Here is an 18,148-nt window from a genome sequence, read left to right as displayed (position 1 = left end):
GCCGGCGCCGCCCCATTATTGGCTACCGTCGGCCCGGCTCGCTACCCTGTCGTCGGGCCGGTCCCGCTGGCCGAGCGCGCTCCACACGCGGGAGCAGCGGCCGAAAGACACGTGATGAGTGGGCGCGCGCGCGCGTGACCGCCCACGCAGGAGCGGCCGCGCGCGGCGCGCGCGGGCAGCCGCCACTAGGCCTCCCAGTCGGCCAGCTGCGCTTCTATGGCGGTGGGGCGCGGCGCCCCGGCCGGCGCCGGCTCCCTGTCGGGCCGCGCCGGCGGCTCGACAGCGGCGGGGGCCGGGGCAGCGGCGGTAGCGACAGCAGCGGCGTCAGCGGCGGGCGGCGAAACACCGTCCGCCGCTCCGTCACCGCTGGGCTCTGCCGGCACCTCGTCGGCAGTGGGCGCGGCCGCCTTGGCCGCCTGCTCGGCGTCCGACAGCTCCCCGTCGGGCGCGGGGGACCGGTCGGACGCCGGCGGCTCTGAGTCCGCCTCGGCTGATGACTCGGCCGACGGCTCGGTCGACGGCTCGGTCGACGGCTCGGTCGACGGTTCGGCCGACGGCTCGGTCGACGGCTCGCCCGGCGTCGGCGCCGGCTCGGCGTCGGCCGCGCCGCCGTCCTCAGCGGCCCAAGCGCGGATCACTTCCTCAATAACGCGGTCCAGTCCCTCCTCGTCGGTGACGGGCTTGCGCGGCTTGGCGCGCTTGGCCGGCGAGCGTCGCTCGGGACGCTCCGACTCGGCCTCGGTCTCGGTCGCCGCCTCTGTGGCCGCCTCGGCTGCCGCCGCCGCCGCCGTCGCCTCGTTGAAGTTCTGCTTCATCGACTCGAGGATGTGGTTGGGCTTGGCGGCGTCGGCGCGGCGCGCCAGCGGGCGCGGCGGCGCGCCGGGCGGACGCTGGCGCGCGTACGTGCGCACCACGCTGGGCCGGCGCGCCTCGGCCACCTCGTCGGTGAACTGGTACGGGTCGGCCTCACTGTCGGCCGGCCGGCGCGTCTCCCGCTGCAGCATGCTCATGATGCGCAGGCTCTGGGCGCGGTCGACGCGCTCGACGGTGCGCGAGCCGGCGGCGTCGGCGCGCCGCGGCGGCCGGCCGCAGCTGTGCGGCGGACGCGACACGCCGCCGTTGCGCATGCGCGAGGTGAGCTGGAGGCACTTCTGCAGCTGCTCCTCGGAGAGGGGCACGCGCCGGCCGGGCGCCGCGTACCGGTCGGCCTGCTTCAGCTGTCGCACCAGCTCGGCCAGCGCCGAGCCGTGCGGGTGCGCCTCGACCAGCGCCGCCAGCAGCCTTGCCGTTCGGCTCACCGTCCTCCTGTGGCGGCGCGGCAGGCCCGGTCAGCAGACGGCCCGAGACCCCACGGTCACAGATGCGTACATGTCTATCAGCGGGCAGATAAGCAGGATGGCTCAGGACCGCAACTGGTCCAAGAGGGCTGAGATTTGGAAAAACCCCTCCGTGGCTTGGGTGGCCATCACATGATGGTGATGGCAATTTGGGCTTTAGGGCGCGCCGACCGTCCTGGCCATATAGCGGGTGGCCAAGGCAGAGCATTTAGCTGGTCACGTGACCCAATTCCTAACGCCGGGAAACTAATGCTCCTACAAAACAATGCCCTGAAGACTATCGATGGAAGTAAGCCACCATCTTCACTCTGTGGAAGTTTGTGACATCAAAAGCAATGGAGCTCTTAAAATATGAATGCGGTCGTTCAGTACCGTATCACCACGCTTAACAATCGAACCCCACCATAGAAACTGCTGGGCGCTGTATGACCCAGTTGCACTCGAAGCTCCGCATGCATACTGTGCTGTCAGAGCGTCATTCACACACACGCGCGCGCGCGCACGCGCACGCACGTACGCACGCACACACGCACGCGCACGCACACACGCACGCGCACGCGCACGCGCACACACACACACACGCACACACACACACACACACACACACACACACACACACACACACACACACACACACACACACACACACACACACACACACACACACACACACACACACACACACACACACACACACACACACACACACACACACACGCACACACACACACACACATCGTCATAGATATTGTGCCAAGCATCGGAGTCTGACGCACTGGCCCCGACAGCTTACATTGAACGTCATGTGTCCGTCAAGCAACAGCGAACGCACACCTCGTCAGATCGACCGAACACGCACCTCGCCAGATCGACCGAGCACACATCTCGTTAGATCGACTGAACACGCACCTCGTCAGATCGACCGAACACACACTTCGTCAGATCAACCTAACGCGCCACATCTGTCTTTCAACGCTGGCCTTCCTCCTTCCCCGTGGAAGGTGGAAGACCAGCTCGAGCTGCAGGCAGAAGGAGCTCGATGCTGCCTCCGCCCATAGAGGCATTGAAAGGCTGACACACGGACGGATAGGGTCAAGAAGGGCGGGCGTCGGATGCACCACCAAGGGTCCATCGGCAGACCGGTCAGCCGGCCGCAGCCGAGCCCGGGGCCGGGGCCGGGGCCGGGCCCGGCCGTTAGCGCCGCCCCGCTTCACCGCCAGTACTGACCGAAGAGGCCTCGGAGCGGGCGTCCTCCAGGCCCGGCACGCCCACAGACGCGTTGACCGGGTGCTCGCTCTCCATGTGCGCCACCACCTTCTGCGGCGTCGAGAAGCTGATGCCACACTCTGCGGGCGGCGCGCGGGCGGCGGTCAGCGGCCGCCGGCTCCGGCACGGCCCTCACGCGCTCACCGCTCCCCATGTCGCCCGCCCCGTCAGACGGCGCTCACGGCGCGCTCAACACAGCCAACATCGCACGGCCGCAGTCCGACGCCGCCGCCTCACAAGGCTTGAAGAGCTGAAAACTCAGCAGGCCGCGGGGCGCGAACCCACGCTCGGCCGATCAGGGGAGCGAACCGCACACTCGGGTGGCAGCGGAACGGTTGAGGCAGCCCGTCACCGAATTAGGCCAGCGGTGGGCACGGGGGGCGTGCAGAGCACCTCGCACCCCTGTCTACCTGAGCACGAGAAGTTGTTTATTTCACTGGAGCTGCTAGCGTTGCTGTTAGTGTCCGAACACTCCTGGTACGGCCAATCCGCGTCTGAAAACCCGACACCCAGCTCTAGCAAAAGGAATGGGCGGCATTCACCAGAATAATGGTCTGAGGACATGGGTATTAAATGCCGTGAGTAGCCAGTACATGCCGGGGACATTCCCATCACTGATGCGGAAAACAATGCAGACGAAGGAACATAAAAGATCGGTAGCCAGGGCGTAGGGCATTCTTTGTACGATACAGGCAGAAGCTGAGCCAAACGCCCCATCAAGACAGCTGAAGAGAACAGGAGCATTCGGTGACTTATAGCGAAACACTCGATGTAGTGCAAGAAATAAATCACTGAAATATAAACAAAGACAACCATCCGGTGTGCAAAATCAAAACAAGCAAAAAAGGGTCACAAAGCATGCTTATGAAACCGGCTGCTCTTCTTACATCTTACCTGTGAACACTGAATTCCCCCTTCCCCACATCCGTACACAACATAGTCTCCCGTTCCCCAGGTTCCGCCCTCGTTACAGCTGACATCGACCCAAGTCGGCCACTCACCAGAGCACATGAAGTCGCCCTCCTCGTCCTCGGCGGGCGCGGCGTCGCCGGGCGGCGCGGCCGGCTCGGCGCCGCCGGCGTCGGCCCCTTCCGGCGACGACTCGGCGCTGGCCGCTGCCGCCGGCGCCTCGCCGCCCGCCTGCGACGGCCCCGGCCGCGGCGTGTAGTCGGAGATATCCAGCAGGGACGGGCTGTCGGCGTCCTCCGGCGGCGACGCCTCCTTCGGCTTGGTGGCGCGCGGGCCGGCCGAGGCGCGCGCGTGCTCCGCCAGCTGCCTCGACTCGTCCGGTCTGTCGTCGCGCGGGGCTGGAGGGGGCGCAAACGGCGGCTGGCTCAGGCGGGTGGGCTCGGAGGCGTCACCACAGGCGTCAGCGTTCAACTACTGACGCACGCGAGCTAGTCCCCGTTCCGTCGGCTCCCAGCAAAGTGCCAACGACTACAAACGTTGGCATGGCGAGATATTTCCGAACTACATCGCTAGCAATGCAGCAAGGCAAGGCACTAGGTTCGACTCGGCGGTGCAGGATAAGTATATCACACATTTTGACCAGATGCTCCATAGCTAACCAGAACACCTAAACTCAAGAGAAACGAAAGTTAGAGACCCGACACCCCACCCATCCTTTCCACCACGCACACGTCCATCTGGACGTGTGCGTGAGCGCGAGTACGCGAGCACACCTTCGCCGCAGCCCTGAGCCCCAGCACACCTTCTTCTTCGTCCCTGACAGACGCGCTCACCCTTGATGACGATTGGCTTGACGACGGTGGCGGTGGCGTCCGCCAGCGAGTGGCACACGAACTTGATCTCGTTGCCGACCACGTCGAGCGCCAGGCGCCAGTGGCGGTGCGCCAGCGCCATGTGGCGCGTGAGGCTGGTGTCGCCCGACACCGGGTGGCTCTCGCCGCAGACCGGACACTGCACCTGGCTGGCGGCCGACTCTTGGCCGCGCCGCATCGCCATCGCTGCCGAGCACGTCAGACACGTGGCTCAGGCGTGGCGCAGACACAGGGCACAGACGGCCAGACACTGGACTGGTGTGGGTCAGACACGCGGCTCAGGCGCGGCAGACACGGGGCAGGCACGGAGCTAGACGGTGGACTGGAATGGCAAGGCGCATGACAGGCACGAGGTAGACACAGGGCAGGCACGGAGCCAGACAATGGACGGGTGCGGGCCACGCGCAGGGCAGACGCAGGGCAGACACGAGTCAGCGGCAGATCAAGCGCTGATCAGAGAAAGGTCAGCAGAGGGCCACACACATATACAACGAAAGCGAAAGGTCATCAAAAGGTGAGTTGCAGGACTACAAAAGGTCTGCCGCAGTCATCAGGGTCAGTAACACGTGCTCAAAACGTGAGAACTGTCACTAGTTCTACGAATGCCGGGTTGTCAACAGCTCTTGCCATTTGTCAGTCATTATGATGAGCAGAATGGCCGCCGTCGGCCAAGCGCTATGCACTTCAGGTCGCTTAAGGGCCGCACGATTTTGACCAAAGCAGGCAGCAGGTCAGCAGCCAGGATACTGAAGTCAACGAGCATTCACTAACAGGCCAGGGCCGGGTCGACAATCCAGAATGAGCGAATCGTACGCCTTTGAGAACATCTGCACCACACATAACCGGCGGAGAAGGCGTTCGTCGCCCAGCCGCGCCACGGTCGGCGGCTGGCCAGGCCTCACCTATGATGCCGCGCCGACTGATGCCCGCGTCCTTGTGGGCCAGCTGCGCGTGCAGCGCCACCGACGCCATGTTCTCGAAGATGACGTCGCAGAGCGGGCACTTCTTGACGTCGCCCAGGTCGGAGAGGTTGAACTTGACGTGCTTGTGGGCGGCGCCGATGTGGCGAGCCAGTCCGCTCGCCTGCTTGAACCTGAGCGGGCGGACAGTGGCGGGGGTCAGTCGGTGGTGACGGCCACGTCTGGGGCTGTCGAGCCGGCGACAGCAGCTCATAACAGCCGTCCTCCTGCCGGGCCAGCTCGGATTTCCCCGTGCCTAACCTCGTTTGAAACCGCTCAGGCACTGTGTTCACTCCCAGCAGCTCGTGCGACCACAGTCCTGAAAACGCTGAGCCCCGTTTTAACCGTGCTTGTGTGTGATTGGGGCTCTACGACCCACTCAGCTGCTGAGGCTATATGGCGTCGCCTGCCTCTCACCCTGGCAGGAAGGGCGGGCACCGCGGGGAATCGAACGCCGTACCTTTGGTTTTTCAGACGCGCAGTGGCTAACGCGGACGTGATAACCACTACACTACCGGCACCCCTTTTTTAACCGTGCTTATCCCCTTCAGAGCGTCAGCGGCTTCAGGTGTTTCCCTTTCAATATGAAGTGTCTGCCAGGCGCGTAACGCCGTCTGCCGTGCGCACCTTTCGTCGCAGAGGTGACAGCCGTACGGCCAGCTGTTGGTGTTGGAGCCGTCGAGTCGGCCGACGGCGGGCGCCGCCGGGGCCTCGGCCGGCACCGGTCCCGGGCTCGCCGCCGGCGCCGGGGACTTGAGATCAACCCTGACGGAGAGACACCGTGTGACGGGCAGCCGGCGACGGCGTCGCAGCCGGCTCACGCCAGTCGGCCCTCGTCTAGCGTCAACCCTGGCGCCTCCGGGTCTAATCCGAGCTTCAATCTGCGCTCTTTTCACGCGTCTGTCTATGCCATCGCATCACATATGTCACACTCACACACACATCTGTCACACTCAACACACACAGCTGTCACACTGACACAGACAGCTGTCAAACAGCTGGCATTGTCGGCACAGTCGGCAGGATGCGAGTCTATGGTCCCCAGCTGACTGGCACGCCATGTGGCGTCAGGTTAGGCCGAAGAGCGAACGCCGGGGACGGGGCCCGCAGGGACGCAGACGTCAACACAGCCAGATCAGCGGCCCAGTCTCCACCATTGCCAGAAGGAGCAGAACAAGACTGCCCTGACTGGCAGTCATCCCGCCGTACGTTTGTCCAGGAGCACAAACAACTCCTTCACCACTCCCAGGCCGCCGTAACTGCCACGTATGAACCTCACTCATGTTACTCATGTCCTCAATCATGTCCTCACAACTGACGCGATGCATTTGCCAGACCCGGAGCCCTGCACACCGACCGCCAGCAATAACCTCTACCATCCAGCAGCCCCCGCCCCTCCCCCAGCCTGATCACATCCTACCGCGCCGGCACGCCTGTCATCAGTACGACTACTCACGCCTTGGCCTTGCCGGTCTGCGACATGAGCTTGGCGCTGCGGCCCAGCATGTTGGTGATGGCGCGGTCGAAGAGGCCGCCGAGCGCGGTGCTCATCTGCGTCTTGAGGCCGCTGCCGGCGGCGGCGGCGGCGGTGGCCGACCCGGCGGCGCCGGTGGTTGGCGGCCGGCGCAGGTGCGCGCGCGCAATGTGCAGGTTCAGGAAGATAGGCTCCCGGATCAGCTCCCCGCAGACGAAGCACGCCTGGTGCCGCTGGTGTGGCGGCACGATCTGCCGTCCCAGCAGCAGACACAAGTCAGAGCAAAGCGGGCTCAGTTGGAATAGTGCCTCGCGGGGCAGGGTCTGCGTTTCAAATCACACTTTGCTGAAAAAAACGCAACAAAACAAATGATGTTTTAAGTGTACCACACTTGTTAGAACTCCAAGAAACATCCGACACCAAGCCATGACTACGTTGAAATAACAGGCCTGCAAGCTTTAAGCACTGTGCCAACACTCGAATCGATGAGCACCGCAGAGCCCTTGAGAGTGTCCCGGAAGAGGTGGGTACGCTGGGAGTACGCCGGCAGCGGTGGGCGCTGTCTCACCTGGATGGGCACCAGGTTCTCCGTCTTGCGGTCCACTTTGTCCTGGGAGGCGCGGTGCTGCCACATGAGGTGCTGCCGGACGGAGGGCCGGCCGCGGAAGCGGCGGTCGCAGATCGGGCACTCGAACTCGCCGGCCACATCCTCCTCGCGGCGCCGCTCGGCCGCCGCCGCCGGCGACAGCGGAGCGGCAGGCGGCGGCGGAGGCGGCGGCGGTGGCGGCGGCGGCGGCGGCGCCAGCGGCGGCGGCGGTGGTGGCGGCGGCGGCGGCGGCGCCACCTGGGCGTCGGCCGCCGTGTTGTCGTACACCAGGTCCTGGCTCTTGCAGGAGCCCAGCTGCTCGAGCATGCTCATCTCCTCGTCGGTGATACCTGGCGCGGAGGAGCCGCTGGTGAGACGGCGACCGGGTCAGTACACCGGCCACGCCGGCCCGCAGCGGCCGTCGCCGCCTCTCGCATGCCTGCGCATGCCGCCGAGGAACGGCCCATGCACCGCCGCGCACTGCTACCGAACTGCGCACGGTGCAGCCGTAGAAGTTCGTTCACAGATCACGTGACAGGAGAAGTTCATTCAGAGTTCAGAGAAGAAAAGCTCGTCCAAAGCCATCAGCTGGAGAGAAATCATGCGAGCACGGGTAAGAGAAAACAGGAAGCATCGTGATCTTGGAGCACTAAGTGCGAGAAAGTTAATTGACACGGAATAACACATGCGATGCACCGTGACAACCTCAGACAGTCGGGGACAGGGGACAGACTGCGAGCGCAAAGCCACCTGGCAAGAAGATTGCTACAAGACGGAAAGATCGCTAATAGTGAGAAACCGAGAAAGCCACCCACCCATGGCCTGCTGGAGACCCGAGTCCAGTGTAAAGTCCGAGCCAGTGGCCGAGAGGTTCTCTCGGTTGTCGCTAGCTGTCAGTGAAGGGGCGGACGAGGTCACGCTGAGGTTGCTATTGTCATCATCCAGCACCGAGTTCACCGTGCTCATGATGAAGCCAAGACCTGCAAACAAGTGCGTTCGGTGGTTAGGGATGGGCAATCCCGTTTCACAGCGTGAATGCACGATTCTAGGGGAGCAGGCGTCATGAAGTACGAAACAAGTCGCGATATGCATACAGCGTCTCAAGGTCTCAAAAGGCATGCAGGACACCACCGCCCAGAGGCAGGACCGCTCGCGGCTCGTGCTGACCTGATGAGCTGGCCTGGTCGGCGCCGAGCGGCGGCGGCGGACGTAGCGGCGGCGGTGCCGCGTCCAGCGGCGCCGGGTACAGGTACTCCTCCGGCGGCGGCGGCGGCAGCGGCGGCGGCGGCTGGTACTCGCCGTACTCCGGCAGCGGCTCGGGCGCCAGCAGGTCCCCGAGCGGCGGCAGCGGCGCCTCCTGGCCCTGGTTGAAGTTGTTGCGCATGTTCTCGATGACGCTGGCCGGCCGGGGGCTGCGGTTGCGCTGGGGCGGGCCGTGCGGCCGGCGCGGGCTGCGCGGCGCGCCGGGCTCGTCGCCGGCCGCCAGCGGCAGCGGCGCAGCCGCCGACCGGCCCTCCTCGGCCGCCGACCACAGCCGCTTGTCGACGCCGCGCGCGCCGTACCCGAACAGGCCCTCGCGCTCCATGCTCTGCACGATGTGCGTGTCGCGCCGGCCGCGGCCCTGCGCCTCGCGCAGGAAGCGCAGCACGTCATCGTTGCGCATCAACTCGTCAAGGCCCAGCAGCACGGCGTCCATGTTCTCCTCGGTGTTGTCCTTGTCGCGGCCGGCCGACATGGCCTTGACCCGCTGCAGGAGGCGCACGCGCAAGTACCGCTTCTTCTCGATCTGCGGAGGGCAAGGCCAGCATTAAGCGCCGGGAGCAGGGTCAAATATAGAGAATCACAACCGGTGGAAGGCAGGGTCACCTCGTCCCATGACTCGACTCGCACGAGACAGACTACAACCTGGGGAACCTGTGGGCCATCGGCCAGCGGTTTGACTCTGGACGGATGTCACGCGGCCGACGACGAAGGCCTCCGTGCAACGCGCGGGTTGGGACGACCAATCCTGCTTCATGCGCCCGCGGATATGGCGTGTAAGCGCCGATGGCCTCCTACCCGAACTGAATCATGCGTAGCCCCACCATCAAGTCACGAGATCCACATAAGGCGGAGAGGACCATGTTCACAAAACCCGGCGAATCTCGTTACTCCGTACAGTAAACAATAAATGTGTCGTTCCACAAAGCCAAGGCGATATGAGCGAATGCGATTCGAGCAGCACACGGCATCGCTCCTGTCGTGATCAATGACCTTAAAACAGACAACGTCGCGCACTCGTCGGCACGCAGACATCCACCTCACCTCGTTCTCCCACTCGGTGTCGCGGTCACAAAGGCAGCCGATGAACTTGTCCACGATGCGCCAGATCACCTGGATCTGCTCCAGACTGGCGTCGGTCGCCTCGACGCTGCCCTTCATCTCGGCCAGCGAGGCGGCCAGGAACTCCCGCTTCAGGTTGTGCAGCAGGCTGAAGAGGCCTTCCTTCTTGCTGATGCGCTCCTCGCGCGGCCGTTGCGCCGGCTCGCAGCCGCCGCGGGCGCGGTGCGCCGCCAGCCGGGCCGCGCTCAGAAAGTGCCGCTGACACCGCTGGCACTGGAAGCAGAGCGGTGCCGCGCCGGCCGCCAACGGCTTCACGGGGCTGGCGGCGGAGATGATGGCCGACCGCGGCCGCGGCGCCGCCGGCTCCAGCGCCTCCGGGCGGCCGCCGTCGGCACGCGATGACGTCACCGGGTCGGACGAGGAGACGGGCTCGTCGGCGGCCGGCGAGGCGGCCCGCTCGGCCGGCAGCTCGCCGTCCGTGGACGAGGTCACCTCCTGCGCGCCCGGCGACGGCTGCGCCTGCGTCTCCGCCGGCGGCCGCGCCTCCGCCACCGCCGTCTCCTCCGACGCCGTCTCCTCCACCCCAGCGTCCGTCGCTGCCGACGGTGCCGACCCGTTGGCCACGTCCACGCTGAGGTGCGCGTCCGCGTCGGCGGCGGGCGGGCCGCGCTCGGCCGCGTCCGGCGGCGGCGGCGGAGGTTCCTCCTGCTCCGGCTGCTCGCCGCTCGGCGTCTTGGCGCGCTTCGGCCTCGCGGCACGCGTCCACGTGCCGGTGCAGCTCGTCGGGCGTTGCCTGCGGCTTCGAGCAGAACGGACACTCCAGCTCGCTCTCTCCCTGGCTCGCCGCGTCCATCAGCGAGCGCAGACTGAACTCGGACATGTCGCAGCACTTCTGGATGTGCCGCTCGAGCGTCGACAGCCGGTACAACTTCTGACAGCACTTCTTGCAGGTGTAAACAGTGCGCGTGCGGCCGGTGGTGAGCGACACGGTGAACATGTCGTCGGCGTCGCCGGCGGCGCGTCCGCTGCTCGGCGCGCTCAGCTCGCTGCCCGGCCGCGACTCGGCGCTCAGGCGGCGGCTGCGCTTCCGGCCGCGTTCCTCGGGCGGCTCGGCGGAAGTGACGCGCTTCCGGCCGCGCTCCTCCGCCTCCGGCTCCAGCTCCGGCTCGGCCGACGGCAGCCGGCCGGGCGCCTCCGCAGCCTCGCCGGTCGACTCGGCGGCCCGCTCGGTGTCCACGGCGGCCGGGTCAGCGCCGGTTGCGGTTTCGGGCGCCTGCGTCTCCGTCGTTTGCGCGGGGGTTTCTTCAGCTCCGTTTTGTTTCGTGGCTCGTTTCTTGGCAGGGCTCTTCTTTCCGATCGATCGGCTACGTTTCTGCGCTGTCTTCTTCCCGCTGGTCGGAGTCACCGCCATAGCCTCAGTGTCCTGGCTGTTTCCGTCTTCCATCTTTGCACCCTCAGTCTCACTTGTTTTTGTCTTCGCTTTCTTGCTCTTTCCGGTCTGAACCGCCTTTTCGACAGCCTTCTTCTTCAATAATGACGGCGTTTCAGGCACCTTACTTTCCTTCTCAGGCGCCTTGCTTCCCTTCGCAGGCGCCTTATCTTCCTTCTCTGGCGCTGTATCTCCCTTTTCAGACATCTTCTGACTGGCATCTACGCCGACGGCCTTTCCAGACGTCTTCCCTTTGCCGCCAGCGGGACCGGCCTTCTGCTTGGCTCGCGCCTTTGCCGGCGGCCCCGCCGCCTCGCCGCCGGCTCGCTTGGTACCGGTGCGCGCCGACGCCTCGCCCGCCGGCCCGCGCGTCCGCCTTCTTGGGCCGCGACGGCGGTGTCACGGAGCTGGCGCGCTGCGACCGCGACGACACGGACGGAGTGGGGCTGCCGCGGCGCGCCACCGACGGCGTGCGTGAGCGGGGCGCGGACGGCGACGGGCTCGGCGGCGGCCGCTTGGCGCGCGCGCCGCGGCCGGCCGCCGGCTCCGGCGCCGAGCGCGTGACGCGCGCCGCCCGCGTCGGCCCCTGCCGACTGGGCGCGGCCGGCGGCGCGGCTCCGGTCGCGCTGGCCCGCGCGAGGCACGCTGGTGCTACGGGCTCCAGCTTTGGAGCCCGATTTGGCGCTCGACTTGCCTCCCGACTTGGTGACAGAGCTGCCGCCGGACTTGGTGGTAGTGTTTACGCCTGACTTGTCGGTCGGCTTCTTGACAGGTGTGGTCAGTTTTGAACTCTTGGTTTTGGGTTTTGTCTTGGTCGGGGATGTTTTCTTTGGCCTGGGCTCGTCCTTGGTAGGGGGTGCCACAGAGCCAGTTGCCTCATCCGACGAGCGTATTGCGTCAGCGGCGCCTTCGCCAGCGTCCATACTCGCGGAGGTATCATCCTCCTTGCCCGTGTCTGGAGAGGTAGATTTCGCGTCACCACCTTTCACGTCGGTCACGCCCGCGCCCTGCTCTGCTTTGACTTCGACTTTTCCTGCTTCGGTGGGCTGCTCCTGCACCACTGACGAGATGACGTCCTCGCTTGCGGCCACATCCACCCTGACGTCACCAGTAGCCGCCTTCGAGCCGTCGGCGCCGTCAGCCGACGCGCCGGTCACGTGCTCGGCGGCCGAGACCGTCGCCGGCCCGGCCGCCGCATCACCGGCCCGATCGGAGCCCGCCATACTGGCTGCCTCGCTGGGGCGCTCCTCGTGCGGTGCGGCGTCGCGCCCGGCGGCGGCGGGCGGCCCGCCCTCCTCGGTCGGCTGGGACGCCGCGCCGTCGGCGCCCGTCAGGTCTGCCTGGCCGGCGGCGGCGTCCGGCGCCGGCGGCGCGGCCGGCGCAGGCGACGAGCCCCGGCTGAGGCGGACGGCGCGGCGCGACCGCGCGCCGCCGCCGCTCCGGGACGAGCCTGACGAGCTGGACGAGCTCGATTCGGCCGGCTCGTCGGCGGCGGGCGAGCGCGGCTCGTCGGCTGTCTGCGCGAGGCGGCGCGAGCTGCGCACGGCCAGGCCGCTGGGGCCCGGCGTGGGCTCCGGCTCGCCGCCACCCACCGCCGGCTGCTTCTGCTGCCGCTTCTGCAGCTGCACCAGGTTCAGCATGGGGAACAGCTGCTTGGAGACGCGCTTGGCCGGCAGGTTGGCCAGCATTTTCTCGATGGAGTCGGCGGACGTGTCTGTAACGGGAGTCTGCGTTAGGCACGAGGGTGTCCAGCAAGATACATGACAAAGCTAGACCGGTGGTTTCAGGAACTAATGACGACTCACGCTAGAAGTAAATGGTCACATTGTCACGTTGTACTGGGTTCGTGTGAGGGTAAATAATATACGGGGCGTTATGCAGAGAGCGGGATGCAAAACTGGGTCGACTCCGAGCACGAGCATGGGTTGGGCTGGGAGCCTCCTCTCAACATAGGGATCCAGAGTAAATTTGGACTTTCAAATATCTTGCTTTTATCATAGGCCCAAGCGATGTTACTTTCTGGAACCAAGGGCGACCCTAGCTCCGTCCCGTCCCATCCAGGACTTCCATCCCAATACACCAAGAACGTATAACTGCCTTAAAAGAGACAGGACTCAAAAGGTCCACCGTACCTACCAAACACTTGTTACGCATGAGGGCCAGAGGCATGGGACGGATGGGCACGACGTGGCGGCATCACATCATAAACAAACTCGTGGAGCGCGTTGGCGCGAGCCACTCATGCAACGGGAACTGAATAGCAGGCATTCGTTTCCATGCAATAACCGCAGGCATACCACCAAGCGCACTGCACACGAGACATTCCTCCCAGCAAGAACTCCTCTGCGCCCGGGATGGCAAGCAATAACAGTAAACTGCACACAGTAACAAAACGACAGGCAAACAGTGTGTGGCGATTTATCTCAGCAACGTAGCGGCGACAACGGCTGGGGCGCCTCACTCGGCATTGAAAACGCCGCAATCATCGGCCAGGATACGCATTCGGGCGGCTCAAGCTACAGCGTCTGGGATACCGGGCCGCGCGGGGCGGGGCGGGGCGGGGCGGCGGCGCGGCGCGGGCCTAGGGGCGGGCCGCGCCGCCGGGGGACGGCCAACACTGTACTCACTACTCCGAAGCCGCATCGCGAAGGCTGGAAAGGCCGGCCGACGGTTAGTGTGTGCAGGGCTGGGTGACAGGGATGACGCCGCCGCCGTGGGTGCGCCGGGGGCCGCGGCCGCGCGCGGCCCCAGGAGAGCCCCGGCGCGCCAGGAGGTGGACTGGCGGGACCACAGCACAGCCAACTTACCGACGGTGACCGGCCATCGGAGGCTCAGCGGGCGGCTCCGAGGGTTAGCAGTAATCGGTGCCGATTATGTTCCAAAACAATGCGTTTTCACTAAAACGGCGTCAGCTTCGGGCCCCGTAAAACTTCAACGTTTCTAAGAAGAGCATGGACGGAAACTATACCCAGCCGAATGTTGGCACGAACGCTTACGATTCAGTTTTACGTTACGAGGCGTCGATTTGCATACCCGACGGAACTAACCCGTTCAAGTTCCCACACTTCTCACGGCCGCCACATCCGAGACGCATCCGGGATTTCCCACGTCCCCAGCGGAGCAGGCAGTCCCGTTCACTTGCCTTCGCGCTGGACTGCCAGGACACGCACCGATGCTATTCCGAGAGTCGCACGGACCCATTCTCACGGGCACTGTCCAGCGTCAACACGTAACGGCTTACCTCTCCCCAGGTCACACGGCAGGCCTCTCCCCGCAGCCCAGCCCACGCCAGCGACGCAGCCGGTGGCCAGTCTGCCCACGGGCCACACCTGCGACGCCCATGCACTCCCAGCCCGCACCAGCGCGCGCCGCCCCGTCACCCCACACCGACCCACCTCTGCTCTGCTTGGGCTTGGGCGGCTTCTCTCGCTTGGGCCGGCTGGGCGTGGCCAGGATGCGCTTCATGCCGCGCCGGCTCGGGAAGCGGCGGCGGCGGCGCGCGCCGAAGCCGCGCCACTTGCGCTTCCGCGGCGTACTCCACGTGTTCCAGTCGGCGTCGCCGGCGCACTCCAGGATGTGGCGGTGCAGCTCGGGCAGCGAGTTGCAGTTGCGGTCGCACCTGCCGCAGCCGACGGGGAACTCGAGGTTGTCGCGCTCGGCCGACGCGCCGCTCACGTACTGGCCGAACACCGCCTCGGACAGCAGCTCCAGGTCGTCCGGCAGGCTGGTGTGGCCGCACAGCACGTGCGGGTGCCGGTACGCCTTGTGCTCGTCCAGCTCGTACAGGCTGCCGAACACGGCGCCGCACGCGTGGCACACGAAGCACATGAGTCGCTCCCACTCGCCAGTCAGCTCGGCCGGCTCGGCGGCGGCGGCGGTCGGCTCCGAGAGCCGCTCGCGCAGCGCCCGGTAGGTGGCGGCGGCCGGCGGCGGCTCGACCGGCTCCTGCTTCACTAGCGGCGGCGGCGACGACGCCGCCGGCCGCAGGCCGAGCGACCCCAGCACGTCGACGTCCGCCGGCCGCTCCGGCTCCCGCTCCGGCGACGGTAGCGGCGGCGGCGGTGGTGGCGGGCCTGCGCCGCCGTCGCCGCCACCGCTGCTCAGGCGGCTCCACAGGCGCGAGGCCACGTCCAGCTCGTGAAACGAGACGCGCCCGTGGTCGGATGTGGCGGCGGCGCCGGCCGGCACCTGCGGCAGGTCGGCCTCGGAGACGGGCCGGCGCCGCGGCGGCCGGCGCAGCAGCACGTCTTCCGTGCCGTCCATGTAGTTCGTCAGGTTGTCGGCCACGTTGACGCATACGCCGGCGTAGAAGCGGGCCTCGTCGGCGGCGCGCTGCCGCTCCAGCTCGGCCTCGTCCTGCTCCTTGTGGACGCGCCACCACTGCGTGCTCCTTCACCGGCACCGGCTTGTGCGGGTGCGCCATGCGCATGTGGCAGCACATGCGCTTGTAGGTGGGGAAGCTCTTCTCGCACACATTGCACGGGTACATGCAGCGTTCGCCGGCCGGCCTGAGCTCCTCCAGCCGCTCCAGCGCCTCCAGGTCTGCCGACTCGAGGCTGATGGCACCATTGCTAGTCTCCGACATCTCCTTGCACGCCTCCTTGAACTTCTTGAGCTGCTGCAGGTTGCCGATGCCGACGCTGATCTTCACGCCGCCGATGTTGATCTTGGCGATGGTCTGCTGGGCGCCGGCCTCGGGCGGCCGCGCCTCCCGGTTGTGGATCTTCTCGTGCCGCTTCTTGACCGACTCGCACGGGAACACCTGGTCGCAGAACTTGCAGGCGAACGTGTGGCACTGGTGCACCTCGCGGTGCTTCTCCAGCTCGCGCCGGCCGGCGAACGTCTCGTCGCACTTGTCGCACTCGAGGCGTTTCCCCGGCGCCGCGTCACGCGCCTTGCCCGAATGTGTGGCGGTCGTGTGCTCCACCACGGCCGCCAGCGAGTCATAGAGCGTGCGGCAGAGGTAGCAGCAGTAGAGGAACGGGCGCCGCGAGCCTGCCGCCCGCTCCGTGGCCTCGCGGAAGCCGCTGGTGTCCTGCAGCGCCGTCAGCTCGGCGCTGGCCATGTCGCTCTCGTGCACGTACTTGTGGTTGATGTGGTTGCGGTAGTAGTGGCGTTTCAGGCTGTGCAGCCGCTGGTACGTGGTCTGACAGATGTCGCACACAAACTTGGGCCGGCCGTCCTCGCCCGTCCGAATGTGCAGCGACTCGTCGACCTCGAAGCTGTAGAACGACTCACCCTTCTTCGGCTTGGCCGGCGGCGGCGAAGGCTGCTGCTGCTGCTGCGGAGGCGGCGGCGGCGGCAATGACGGATGCGGCGGGGGAGGCGGCGGCGGCGGCGCCAGCTCCGCGGCAGCCTTGACCACCGATCCGGAGCCACCGGACTGCACTGAGTACATGTCGTCCTTGTTCTTGGTGATCCGCAGAGGCGGAATCTTGGGCATGGGGCTGGCCAGCGCGCCGCAGGAGGTCGCGCCAGGCCGTGCCGAGTCCACGGCGGCCGACGCGCCCTCCTCGCGCTTGTGCTGTCGCTCCTTCTTCTTCTTGAACACGCTTGGACTGTTGGAGCGCGACGACTCGGAGGACGTGCGCCGCCGGCTGGACTTGTCCGACTTGTGCTTAGAGCTGGACTTTGAGCCGCCGCCTTCCTTGGACTTGTGCGACGAAGGCTTGGTCAGGTCTGCCGCCTCCGCACCCTCACGGGTCGGGGCAGGGGTCACGGTCGGGGTCGGGGCGGGGATCGGGGTTGAGGTCGAGGTCGCAGTCGGGGTCGAGGTCTGGGTCAAAGCTAGGGTCGCGGTCGGGGTCAGGGTCGGGGTCGCATTCGAAGCTGGAGTCGGTGTCGGAGTTGGGGCTGGGACCAAGCTTGGAGCCGGGGATGGGCCCAGGGTTGGGGCAACAGCTAGAGCCGGAGTCGGGGCCGGAGCTGCAGCTGGTGCGGCCGCCGATACTGCGGTTGGAGTCGGCGCCGGGGCCTGGGTCGAAGTCGAAGTCGAGGGGGACGGACTTTCGCCTGTTTTCGCCGGCGCGTCACTGCCCATCTTGGCGGGCTTCGGCGACGAATCCGTCTTGACCGGCTTCACTAACGCCCGGCTCGGGGACTTGGCCTGCTTCGGCGCAGCCTCGCCGCTCCACACTGGCACTCTCACCGCCTCGTCCGGCGCCACCTTCTTGGCCGCCTTCCCCGACTTCCCGTCCTTCACCGGGCGAGTTTCGGCAGACTCCCTGACCTCCCTGACCTCGTCGGCAGCCGCCCTGGGGCGGGGCTCAGAGCTGGAGCGGCGCGGCGGGCTGGTCTTGGCCGCCCTGCGCGCCGCTGCCGGCTCGACGCCGCTCGGCCCCGCCGCCGGCTCCAGTGGCGTGCGCTGCCGGTTGGCGAGTGTCTCGACCGGCGTCGAGGCGGGCGGCACCTCGGGCCGCCACGTACGCGCCACCTCCACCGTCGCGCCGGTCGGCGGCGGCGGAGGCGGCAGTGGCGGCGGCGCTGGCGGCGGCTCGGCGCCGGCCGGGGAGCCCGCGGGGCGGATCGGGTGCAGCTGTGGCGGCGGCGGTCGCTTGCGCTTCTGCTGCGCTTTGGTCACCACCGTGATCTGCAGCTCCTTCGGGAGCTGGATGCCCATCACCTGCGACACCTGGTCGGCAGTGGTGCGCGCCTCCGCCTCGGCTGCCTCCGCTTCGAACGAGGCCATCTCCAGGGCCTCGAGCTCGGCCATCTCGCGCATCTCGGCCTCCAGGTCGGGTGCGGTCGGCGGCGCCGGTGGCGGAGGCGGCGGCGGATGCGCCGGCGGCGGTGCCGGCGCCGGCCGGGTCGAGTGGGCCGGCGCTGGCGCCAGATGGCAGCGGCATTCGCGGCCCCCGGCTGTGCGCCGGCAGCCGCAGACCGAGCGCGCCCGGCGCCAGCTGCTGCTGCTGCTGTGTGTGTGCCGGCGGCGGCCGCGGGAAGAACGTCTGAAACACAGGCGGACCGTCAGGCTCCCCGGATGGGCGAGGCCAGC

At 66.7% G+C, this 18,148-nt stretch overlaps 2 protein-coding genes across 2 annotated transcripts; both read right to left on the bottom strand.

Moving 5' to 3' along the window:
- Positions 1-41: 41 nt before the first annotated feature.
- On the bottom strand, positions 42-8,647 carry LOC119089974 (zinc finger protein 219). Its single transcript, XM_037212776.1, has 14 exons — positions 8,571-8,647; positions 8,219-8,383; positions 7,386-7,753; positions 6,800-7,068; positions 5,971-6,108; positions 5,287-5,477; positions 4,346-4,570; positions 3,605-3,910; positions 2,565-2,683; positions 1,111-1,305; positions 912-1,022; positions 639-836; positions 365-557; positions 42-46 (listed from the first exon to the last, which is right to left on the bottom strand). Exons 2-14 carry the CDS (start codon positions 8,367-8,369, stop codon positions 42-44), a joined length of 2,469 nt encoding a protein of 822 aa, XP_037068671.1. The 5' UTR covers positions 8,370-8,383; positions 8,571-8,647.
- Positions 8,648-11,553: 2,906 nt separating this feature from the next.
- LOC119089973 (zinc finger protein 646) lies at positions 11,554-17,875 on the bottom strand. Its single transcript, XM_037212775.1, has 9 exons — positions 17,709-17,875; positions 17,303-17,408; positions 16,649-16,849; positions 15,678-16,402; positions 15,400-15,544; positions 14,672-15,015; positions 14,550-14,629; positions 12,766-12,868; positions 11,554-11,569 (listed from the first exon to the last, which is right to left on the bottom strand). Exons 1-9 carry the CDS (start codon positions 17,873-17,875, stop codon positions 11,554-11,556), a joined length of 1,887 nt encoding a protein of 628 aa, XP_037068670.1.
- Positions 17,876-18,148: the final 273 nt, after the last annotated feature.

Source organism: Pollicipes pollicipes, unplaced genomic scaffold, assembly GCF_011947565.3.
Source record: "Pollicipes pollicipes isolate AB1234 unplaced genomic scaffold, Ppol_2.1 Scaffold_3087;HRSCAF=3621_pilon_pilon_pilon, whole genome shotgun sequence".
Lineage (NCBI taxonomy): Eukaryota > Metazoa > Arthropoda > Thecostraca > Pollicipedomorpha > Pollicipedidae > Pollicipes > Pollicipes pollicipes.
Note: the sequence above shows the minus strand (reverse complement) of the source record. Positions and strands in the feature narration are given on the sequence as shown.

Coding starts and splice junctions, on each gene's coding strand:
- LOC119089974 (XM_037212776.1), bottom strand. CDS start 8,369: ATGAGCACGGTGAACTCGGTGCTGGATGATGACAATAGCAACCTCAGC. Junction 6,109..6,799: donor CAGACCGGCAAGGCCAAGGC/GTGAGTAGTCGT, acceptor TCTCTCCGTCAG/GGTTGATCTCAAGTCCCCGG. Junction 837..911: donor AGGCGCGCCGGCCCAGCGTG/GTGCGCACGTAC, acceptor GACGCCGCCAAG/CCCAACCACATCCTCGAGTC.
- LOC119089973 (XM_037212775.1), bottom strand. CDS start 17,875: ATGCGCGAGATGGCCGAGCTCGAGGCCCTGGAGATGGCCTCGTTCGAA. Junction 16,850..17,302: donor AGGTGGCGCCGGACGAGGCG/GTGAGAGTGCCA, acceptor CCGACCCGTGAG/GGTGCGGAGGCGGCAGACCT. Junction 14,630..14,671: donor AGTACGCCGCGGAAGCGCAA/GTGGCGCGGCTT, acceptor CCGCTTCCCGAG/CCGGCGCGGCATGAAGCGCA.